This window comes from Apis dorsata, unplaced genomic scaffold (assembly GCF_000469605.1).
Source record: "Apis dorsata unplaced genomic scaffold, Apis dorsata 1.3 scaffold_83, whole genome shotgun sequence".
Taxonomy (NCBI): Eukaryota; Metazoa; Arthropoda; class Insecta; order Hymenoptera; family Apidae; genus Apis; species Apis dorsata.
The window spans coordinates 1,132,578-1,143,498 of record NW_006263381.1 but is presented as its reverse complement, the minus strand read 5'-3'; the positions used below and the strand labels follow the sequence as shown (position 1 = coordinate 1,143,498).

Here is a 10,921-nt window from a genome sequence, read left to right as displayed (position 1 = left end):
CCTCCTCGGCCAGGTCTGCCTGGGCCACCTCTACCCCTTCTATTACCACTATAACTGCCGTCACGAATACCATCCTCCATATTTCTTTCATTTTCTTTATTTTCTCGACCACGCCCTACAGAAATATTTTAAATATGTTAATATTTTAATTTTATTATTATATTTTAATATTACATTATATATATATATTTATATATATATAATATATATATTTATATATATATTTATATTTATATTATATATTATATAAGTATATATTAATATCATTGATATGATAATGAATATTATATAATAATGAATATTCAATTTTTTTTTAACATACATCCACGATTATCATGATTAGCACGACCTCGCATACGGGGAGGACCACCTCCTCGTTGATTACGCCTTTCATCCCAATCACCACTTTCATCTTGACCACCAGAAGTATCCATATTTTGTTTTGAACCACTAGGTTGACGAGGCTTCTTTTTTTTCACTTCCCATTCTGTTTTTACTCCTTCCAAAAGATCATTAACTGCACGATCCAAGTCTCCATCACTATCATGTAAAGCCATAACAACTTCGTCTTCTGACCGTCTAGTCATATCCATAACTTGCTTTATACGCTCTTTCAAAATTGGATCTTCACCACTACCCATTCTAGTGTCAATGATTTGTGCATGCCGCATCTGAACAGTGTTTGGCTAAAACGCCATAGTTTTTAATAAAAAATTCTTTACAACATTAATATAAAATCAAAAGATAGAAAAAATAAAAAATCATTTTTTCATAATAACAATAGGTTGTATTTACTGACCTGCATTTTTTCATGTTTTATTGAATCCGATGATTTAGTTTGATGATGATCTGATTTTCCATGCTGTTGTGATGATTTATTTTTATTGGTGCCTCTCCCACCGGAGGACACCGATTTGTTGCTTGAACTCATTGCCAACTAAAATCCCACACACCTATATCACTCACTTATCACACTATATACACTCTCTATTTACAGTCTGTAACAAAAGAAATAATTAATTGTGTATATTCAATGTGACATAATATGATAATATAAAACAAGTATTATATGGATTTTAAATGTATTTTTATTATTTGAAACTTAATTTTATTAATTGATTTAAATATAAAAAATCTGAAATGTTATTATAATGTATAATATATTGCAATAACAAAATATATAGTTCACATTTTATATTTTCTAAATTTTCTTAAATATTTAAATCCATTTTTATAATAATTTTTATAATTTTATATTTAAATCCATTTTTATAAATTTTTAATATTAATTACAAATTTCATATATTTAAGAGTATAATAATATCTGTAAATGTTATAAAAGAAAATATTTTTCTTTTACAAAAATATATGACAAAATTATAATTAATAAATATTTATATGTAATGTATAAAATAAAATAATTATTGATAAAATTAAATAGATTATTGATTTTAAATTATAAAACATAACTTATAAATAAGATATATACTTTAAACTAGAAATGCATAAAATAATTAAAAAAAATTTTTAATATTTTAATAAAATTGATCTAGCAAAATACATTTTTAAATAAATATTAATATAATTTTATTCTAAAGAAAAGAAATTTTAAAATAATCTTAATTACATATCAAAAATAAAAAAAAATTATAAAAAATTAGATTAAAATTTAAATATTAATTAAATTTATATATTAATGTAAACAAAAAATCATATAAATTTATAAATAAATTAATATTTATAAAAAAGATAACTATAATTTACTATTACTTAATGTAAGTTTTTCCATATATCAGAAATTCTATAATCATGATTATTTATACATAATAATGCTTAATAAAATTAAATTATATAAAGAATTGAACTGAAAAAATAAAATACATATAAAATTTTATGAATTTTTGAATACCATCATTATCCAATATCCTAATAATTATATCATAAATATAGATTGAAAATAACCTACATAAGAAAAATAATTGGTATATAAAAATATTTGTATGATTATAATATATATGAAGCATAATGTTAAATCATAATTATGAAAATATGTATGAAGAAATTTATAATAAAAAAATCGACATTGAGTGAACGTCTGCAAAATACAATTTTATTTCTACCTCATGAACAGAGATGAAAAGGTTAGGGTTGACTAATAACGATAAATATAAAATTAAACGATTTAATAAGTATTTCTTAAAATAGTCACGTTTTTCCTAAAACGGTTGCCTAGAAGAAGAATGGATAACTAAGCGTCAGTGTGATATGCAGAATGATCTAAATCTTATCCAGAAATTTTGTGAAATTCCCAAGGATCATGTTGTTCGATGTAAAGAATTAAATACACCGAAAAGATTCGTGTTTTTTTTTGCAACATAGAAGATTTTAAAAGACGATGAAGTAATTAAAAAAAAGATAAATTTTGACGTGCGCGGTGAGAATATGACGAAGGAGGATTATCAGGCGCATCACAAAAAACACCTTGTCCGTTGTGTTGTTGTTTGTAAGCGAGTTGTGAAAATTCTTCAAATGGATGATAAAGAAATTGGCCGTGTAGAATGTTATACTCCTGAATCAGTACTACGACGTTGATGTAGAATATTTTCTGCAGACCATGTGCACGGTAGACGCCATTTCTGCTTTTGCGAAGAAGGCTTGTCAACCATCGCCGCGGTGGAGCATCGATAGATCTCCGTAAGACGATCGAGTCAAAGTATTTGCAAGTAACTCACAGTTATTATAGGCGTTGTTTGCGTACTCAAAGGACACGTCCGGAGTCAGAAACAAGCGAAATTCACGACGCCTCGGCTTTTTCGGCCGTGGCGCGCGAAAAACCACGAAAAAAACAACGAATTTGTTCGTACCTGGTTAGTGCGCTCAAAACGCAGCTCGGTCACGTGACCACGGACCCCCCTCCCTGACTTGGCAGCACCACCTCTACACTTTATCAGGCTCCATATAGCTAGCCATTTTATATTAGAAAATTCAGGTTTGTCAACTAAAGAAAGACAAATTTTCTAAATATTCATAATAATAAAATTAAAAGTTCATTTTCAATTATATATTGCACATTTATTAATTATTATATTATAATAATTTAATATTATTCAAATTATTTAATATTTATTCAAATATTTAATTAAATATATTTATATCTCTATTAATACTTTACATTAATAAAAATAAAAAAAAATTTTATTTAATGTAAAAAATATTTACATTTTTTTTATTTTATTTTTTAAATATTTATATTCTAAATATATAATAAATATTATATGTATATTAATATGCAACATTTTTTTATATAAGATTTTGCCAATATTAAAATATTGTATTTAAATTTTTTTTTTAAATTTTGAAACATATTTAAATAAATACAAATATAATCATATTACTATTATATATATTATTATTATATATGTATATTTATATATAAATATGATATGAATAATATAATATATAATAATTTATTAATAATTATATGTTAATAATTATTATAATTTTTAATTATTTCTTATTTCTGAGCAACATTTTTCTTATAATAGTATAATAAGTAATAAATAGTAGAGACATCTGTTTCTTCAAATGTTTAAACTATACGATTGTGCAGCATTGATATATAATATAAAAAAATGTGATTAATTTTAATAACAAAGAAATTTTCAAAATAAATTGTTATATTAAATTTACATATGTTATAATGGATTCATACATAATGCAGGTATTTTGTTGAAAAACTTAACGTATATTATTTTATAATTAAAATAACACTTGACAATTTTGAGGTTATATATATGGGTTATATTTTAGGTCAGACGTATGTGGTTAAATCAGGATGGTGATACTTTAGCGGTAAATAAATAAATCAATAAATCAATAAATAAATATAAATAATCATTATCTATATCAATTATATAAAAATGCAAATTTTATTTAAATTTTTTATTTAAGGATTTGTTATCTTTACGACATAATCATGTTTTAATTTCACAAATTGGATCTGAAGTTGCAATAACAAAAGCAATGGAACATTTATCCACTCCTCTTGATGATTTGATACTCTATCATTTAAAGTAATTGAATTAAATCTTAATAAGTTTTTATTATTATTATTTTAATTATATATACATATATGTTATTATTATATAAATATTTTATAAATATAATATTATGTATTTATATTTTTAGAACTATAGCAGCAATGAATAAAGATGATTCATTATCTATGTATAATTATCAAAGTTCTGCAGTTCAATCTTTAACAAAAATTTTACAAATGCAAAAAGAAGAAAATTGGATGCTACCTGTTATGAATGTAATGTGTTTAGAATTAAGACTATTAGCAGTTTGTGCTGAGAATACAAAAACTAGTAAAAATATGAAACCTGGAGAAATTTTAGAAAAGTGTGCAGATTGTTTAATGGGGTGCTTTCGAGTGTGTGCTTGTGATAATCGTAGTTCAGAAGATGATACAAAAAGATGGGGAATGTTGGCATTAGTTAATCAATTATTAAAAATATATTTTAGAATTAATAAATTGCATTTATGCAGACCTTTAATAAGAGCAATAGAATCATCTCCATATAAAGCACATTTTGCATTAGCACAGCAAATTACTTATAAATTTTTTGTAGGTCGTAAAGCAATGTTTGATAGTGATTATAAAGCTGGTAACTATAGAAATTTAATATCTTATGATAAATTTGACATTTTTATTCTGCTCTAAATAATTATTTTAATTATTTTTTAGCTGATGAATATCTTACTTATGCTTTTGAACATTGTCATAAACAATCTTCAAAAAATAAACGATTAATTTTAACTTATCTTGTACCAGTGAAAATGTTATTAGGATATATGCCAAAACATAATTTATTAAAAAAATATAATTTAATGGAATTTGGAGAATTAATGGAAGCTGTTAAAAAAGGAGATTTACGTAATCTTGAAAAAGTAATGGAAAAACATGAATCATTTTTTATAGGAGCAGGAATATATTTAATTGTGGAGAAATTGAAAATAATAGCATATAGAAATTTATTTAAGAAAGTATATTTAGTGTTGAATATACATCAAATTCCTATCCAAGATTTACTTTCGGCTTTAGAAATGCATGGAATTGATGATGTGGATATGGATGAAGTAGAATGCATTGTTGCAAACTTAATTTATGAAGGCAAAATTAAAGGTTATATATCACATCAACATAAAAAATTAGTCATTTCTAAACAAAATCCTTTTCCACGGCTTTCAACCATATTATAATTATTTCTAGATTATATGTATTTTTTCTTAATAAATTAAATTAATTTTAATAAAATGTTTTTGTTGTTTTATTTATACAATATTGTTTTTTAATTTTATGATATAATTAATTAGATATTTATTCAAATATAATATATCCATATTACATTATTTATTATTTATTATTATTTATTATTATTTATTATTATTTATTATTATTTATTATTATGCTCATATTCTTATATTATTATATATGTAAATTTTTTTTATTTAAGATATAAATTGTCTTAGATATTCTTAGATATAATATATATATATAATAAATATATAAAATATGTATAAAAATTTATATATATAATAAATATATAAAATATATTATATAAATATAAATATAAATATGTATAAATTATATTTTATATATAATTCTATTTAAGAATTAAAAAACATAACAGATTTGAAATTATGTTAATATCTTTACATGAAGTCTAGTTTGCATGATTGGTTATTGGAAAGAAGATGAAATGTAAGACAGCAATCAAACATTATAAGAAGTGATTCATATTGTTAATAAATTTCATCTATTTATTAATCTAAATAATTTAAAAGAGAAAATATAACTATTATTTCGTGTTTTATTAGTATATCTAACAAAAATAAAATTTATCTACAAAATGTTAAATAAAATAGTTAACATCATATCGATTCATAGTCTGATTGGTTAAGCCAGTGTTCAATGCAAGTATGGCCGCCCTGCCATCACCCACGCAGGTATATTTTAATTTTTATAATTTTATCAGGCTATAATATTTGATATGTTAAATTTATTATTATCAATCGATTTCTTTTTTAAATTTATTTTTCTTTCATGCAAAAATAGTATCAATTTTACCATGCATTTCTGAATATGATCCATTTGTATCGTCGATTACTTAAACTTCTTTGACAATACAAATAATTTTTTAATAAATTGATTTTAAATTATTATATTTTCTTTGAATATTTCTTAATAAAATTTTTTAATAAAATTGTTGCAATTAATATGAAATATTAATTTTATTTACATATTTGTTAATGTTAATATAGCGTATATTTTCGGTAATAATTTTATATAAATAAAATTTAGATAAAATTTATGAATTATTTAAGCTCAAAATTATTATATAATATTTTATAATATAATATAATTTATAATATAATAAGTATAATAATTTTTGTTTTGCAGGTGGCTGGAAGCCATACTGCTATATATGAGGCTTATTATAACCAGGTATATTTTGATGTATTTTCTTAAATTATTTTTAAATTCAAATGATTTAAAGTTAAATATTTGAATAATTACAAAAAAAACATGTTAAATATAATTATATTTAAAGGTGGATCCAAATGGATATGGACGCATTGGAGCAATGGAAGCTGCAAGATTTCTTAAGAAATCTCAGCTAAGTGATGTTATATTAAGTAAAATATGGGATATGGCAGATCCACAATCACGTGGTTCATTAGACAAGTCTGGTCTTTTTGTTGCTCTTAAACTTTGTGCATTGGCTCAAGCAGGAAGAGATCTTAGTATGTCAAATTTAAATATAGAATTGCCACCTCCAAAAATGGTAAATTGTTATATTATTTAATATATGAAATACGATATTATATTTATCAATGTTATTTATTTTTAGGGTGATATTCCTATAATATCCCAAAAAAATGTTATAAATACTTTACCAGTAATAACATCTGTCAATAATGGAGATTGGTCCATTAAACCTTCAGAAAGAGCCAAATATGATCAACTTTTTGATAGTTTGCAACCTTCAAATGGATATATACCTGGTAATAAAGTAAAGGATGTTCTTATGGATAGTAAACTTCCTTTAGATACACTTGGAAAGATTTGGGATCTTGCAGATATGGATAAAGATGGTATGCTGGATAGACATGAATTTGTTGTTGTAAGTAATTATTTATATAAGATATAAAAGTCATGATAAATAAATTTTAAATTTTTTAATATAGCTTGAGTTATTTATTTAATACAGGCTGTTCATTTAGTATATAAAGCTTTAGAGAAATATGCTATACCAAGTGTACTTCCACCAGAGTTAATGCCACCAGGAAAAAGAAAAGATTCTACTGCACCAATATCAAAATCTTCTGCATCAATGAGTGTAATAACAACAATTCCACCACCAATTCCACCTTTACCCAATGTGTCTTCAATGAAGAATATGACTGGTTTGGATACAACAAAGGTATTTTAATTATAATAAAGTAAAAAATTAAAAATTTTAAATTTGAAACATAAAAATATATGATTTAGATAAATATACAGTGGGTAATTTCATCTGAAGATCAAATAGCAGCAGATAAACTGTTTTTGCAAGCTGATTTAGATATGGATGGATATGTCTCAGGTATTGAAATCAAAGATGTCTTCCTTCAAAGTGGACTTCCACAAACTGTATTAGCTCATATATGGTATATATATATTTTTTAATTCTATTTACTGATAAATAAGATATAAAATTTTTTAATTATTTATTTTATTTATTTTTTAGGAGTCTTTGTGATACATGTCAAAGTGGAAAGTTAAATAAAGAACAATTTGCTTTAGCCATGTGGCTTATTAAACAGAAGCTCAGAGGTATTGAACCACCTGCAACTTTAAGCCCTGATATGGTACCACCTTCTATGCGGAAACCATCTGAATCTATTGTGGTAAATATCTTTTTATATGAAAATTTTTATTGAATATAATATTTTTTAATTAATATAATTTAATATAATACAATATATTTGTTAATTTAATATTTTTAAAATTATTTTATTTTAAATATACGATATACAGTTAATACAATTAATGTATTGTAATACGTTTACGAGCTTGAAATACTCTCCAAAATAGAAACATGAATACAATAATTATTAGAATTCCACCAACCATAATTATGCTATAATTTGTTTGAAGCTCTATTTCTCCTGTTACATTTAATTTTATTACACTAACAATTTTATTTCTTTGCCAACAACTGTAAACAAAATTTTTATGAAATATGATCATGAATTATTTTAAAAATTTATTGTTTAATTTGATAAAGTTAAATAATTATTTACCTATAGATATTTGTATCTTCGAATTTCAAAGATTTGAAAATTATATGCATTTGTGAATTAATATAAATTCTTCCTTGAGATTGATCTTTAATGATAGATGGATTTAAAACATTATCATCTATTTTCCAAATAATTGGTATATCTGCATTTAAGTTTCTGAAAAATTAGATAAAATTTGAATATATTTCTTTAATTTTTAATATTATTTTACCCTAGACATATAAGAGTTGCTTTTTTATTATATTTTTTATAAATTGTTGTACGTATAACTGGTAATAATGGAGCAGGCATCCCTTGAACCATAGAATATATACCAGCACTATTATTTGCACTTTCAAGCACATTTCCTTTCTTATCTCTTATTTCAAATATTATATTCTCTGAACATTTTACCTGTTAACAAATTATTTATATTTGAGTTATATATATGATATATAAATATTACATAAAATTTTTTTTTAATATTTAATAATACTTTGCAATAATGCACCATAATTTCTGTTTTTCTATCATTGATTTTTGAAATATTCAAAGCTTTTGGTAAATATTTACTTTTACATGGTATTCTATTTCTAAATAAACGTAAAACTATTTTGATTTTATTATTCACACTTTCATTTATAATTTGATTTTGAACTGTTTCTATTGTTTCATTTTTTTTATCTATAGCTAAATATTATTATATTATAAATCAATGTTATTTTAGGTTTTTTAATATAAATATTTATTATGTAGTAATAGAAAAAATGTACTTTGTCTTTTATGATTTTCCAACTGTTTTTCTTCTATTACATTTTTCTTAATAATTTGCTCATGTGAAGAAAGAGTGCAGTATCCATATCGTATTTTTTTACCAATTGCATTACATTTAGAACATAAAGACCATTTAGTCCACATTGTATAAATATTTAAATTATATTCTGGAATAATCTCTTGTGGCATTGCATGAAGCATGTTAGGTGCTGTTGTAGGATATACAGTTCTTATTCCTTCAAGATCAGTATCAATAGATATATAATAATATATTGATATTGTATCTTTAAATTTGCACCAATATTGACCAGCTTGATCAGACTAAAAAAAGCTTTCATGTTAATGTAATAAAAATATTTCTAATAATTTGTACCTTAATATTACGTATCATTAATGCTCTATCTTCTGGTGAAATAAATATATTGTCTGTTTCATCTATAAGCCTATTTGTTTCATTATTAGCAGTATTATTAAAATACCATTCTATATTATTGCTAGTATATATTTCAATTGGAGATATACATATTTGACATTTTAGTCTGAAATTTATATTTTATTATTTATTATTTAATTATTATATTTATATTTAATCATTTTATTATTAAAAATTAATAATATAAAATTTTTTTCATCATACATACGTGATTAATGTTCCTATTAGAACTTCATAAGTTATTGGATACATAATTCTTTCTGGTCCAATTTCATTATATGTTTCTTTTAAACATTTATAATATTCCTGCCATAACTCTTTGTGTATTTTTCTAAGTGTTTCATTTGCTTTTGGATATTCATATTCATTAATATCAAGAAGTAAGTCACTCCCTTTATGTAAATAAAAATTTATTATATTTTTATTGAGAAGAAATTATTAAGAAAAAATTATTACCTTGTTGTTTATTCAATACTTGACTTATTTTTTTACGAATTTGATTATATTTTTTCCATAAATTTATTGCTATTGTAAAATTAAAAACTATATACAATAAATATAACAGCAATTTTAAATGCATAGTAGTTTGTTTTATAATATTCCAAATGAAGCTTGATATTCGATTTTCAATTCTTTATATATTTATTTAATTTTTTATATTGAAATTAAGAAATATGTCAAAAGATTGTAAACATAATTTAAATGCAAGATTGGGCATGTCCTTATGCATAAAAAAAGAAAAAAATTTGGATATGAGAGATTGTATAAAAATTGTATCTCTTTCAATAAATTATAAATCACCTACAGCTATTTTGAAAAAAGAAAAAACAAAAAATGTTATATTTGCAAAACAGTTACAAACAGAAGCAAGAAAAGCAAAATTAAAATCTTTGTATGGTACAGATGATCTTCGAAAAATCAAGTTTAAGACTCGTCGCGAATATATAGAAGAATTCATAATGAATACACTGAATGATAGTACCTTTATTTCTATAAATTGATCTAATATTAGATATATAATAGATCGGAAAATTATAAATAAGCTTTCGCTAATAAATTCTAGCAAAAAAGAAATTTCATTTTTTTTACCATTAATTAATAGAAAAATATGTTAAACATATAAGAAGAATTTAAATTATTTAGTCATTTTTTATAATTAATATAATATTTCATTTATTGTAAAGAAATATATTAATAAAAAAATATTTTAATATTATAACATAAATATGATATGAGTGTCTTAATTATTTTATGTAATATGATTATATAAATAATACATTTTTAAAATGTAGATTATATTTAAATTTTAGTTTACTTATTTTTGTTTCTTAGATGCAAAATATATTTATAAAATATTTATTCATTCATGCATATAATTTTATA

General features: G+C 22.5%; 3 protein-coding genes across 11 annotated transcripts in view; 2 read left to right on the top strand and 1 right to left on the bottom strand.

Annotated features, from left to right (window-relative positions):
• The window catches only part of LOC102670701 (protein lingerer), an 8,794-nt gene extending 5,903 nt beyond the window's left edge, over window positions 1-2,891 (bottom strand). For 3 of the 5 annotated variants that reach the window (XM_006611166.1, XM_031508332.1, XM_006611170.1), the window contains exons 1-3: window positions 800-998; window positions 323-686; window positions 1-115 (exon numbers count right to left, since the gene is read on the bottom strand). In XM_006611166.1, the coding sequence (XP_006611229.1) occupies window positions 1-115; window positions 323-412 (205 nt within the window). In that variant the 5' untranslated portion in view covers window positions 413-686; window positions 800-998. Of the gene's footprint in view, window positions 116-322; window positions 687-799; window positions 999-2,481 lie in introns of those variants that run through there. The other 2 variants (XM_031508333.1, XM_006611168.1) reach the window with 2 other exon arrangements.
• Window positions 2,892-3,565: 674 nt separating this feature from the next.
• On the top strand, window positions 3,566-5,322 carry LOC102670564 (PCI domain-containing protein 2). Of its 2 annotated transcripts, none has more exons than XM_006611165.2 (5): window positions 3,566-3,721; window positions 3,811-3,852; window positions 3,952-4,073; window positions 4,189-4,670; window positions 4,751-5,322. In XM_006611165.2, exons 1-5 carry the CDS (start codon window positions 3,701-3,703, stop codon window positions 5,263-5,265), a joined length of 1,182 nt encoding a protein of 393 aa, XP_006611228.1. In that variant the 5' UTR covers window positions 3,566-3,700; the 3' UTR covers window positions 5,266-5,322. The 2 variants fall into 2 exon arrangements, with proteins under 2 accessions (XP_006611228.1, XP_031364194.1); XM_031508334.1 differs by having other exon boundaries at window positions 3,585-3,721; window positions 3,786-3,852.
• A 403-nt stretch (window positions 5,323-5,725) lies between these two features.
• Window positions 5,726-10,921, top strand: part of LOC102681414 (epidermal growth factor receptor substrate 15-like 1) — an 11,091-nt gene continuing 5,895 nt past the window's right edge. For 3 of the 4 annotated variants that reach the window (XM_006611161.2, XM_006611160.2, XM_006611163.2), the window contains exons 1-7: window positions 5,726-6,012; window positions 6,467-6,511; window positions 6,618-6,851; window positions 6,918-7,190; window positions 7,278-7,490; window positions 7,559-7,716; window positions 7,797-7,956. In XM_006611161.2, the coding sequence (XP_006611224.1) occupies window positions 5,986-6,012; window positions 6,467-6,511; window positions 6,618-6,851; window positions 6,918-7,190; window positions 7,278-7,490; window positions 7,559-7,716; window positions 7,797-7,956 (1,110 nt within the window). In that variant the 5' untranslated portion in view covers window positions 5,726-5,985. The remainder of the gene's footprint in view (window positions 6,013-6,466; window positions 6,512-6,617; window positions 6,852-6,917; window positions 7,191-7,277; window positions 7,491-7,558; window positions 7,717-7,796; window positions 7,957-10,921) is intronic. The other variant, XM_031508339.1, reaches the window with a different exon arrangement.

Coding starts and splice junctions, on each gene's coding strand:
- LOC102670564 (XM_006611165.2), top strand. CDS start 3,701: ATGGATTCATACATAATGCAG. Junction 3,853..3,951: donor AGGATGGTGATACTTTAGCG/GTAAATAAATAA, acceptor TTTTTATTTAAG/GATTTGTTATCTTTACGACA. Junction 4,671..4,750: donor TGATAGTGATTATAAAGCTG/GTAACTATAGAA, acceptor ATTATTTTTTAG/CTGATGAATATCTTACTTAT.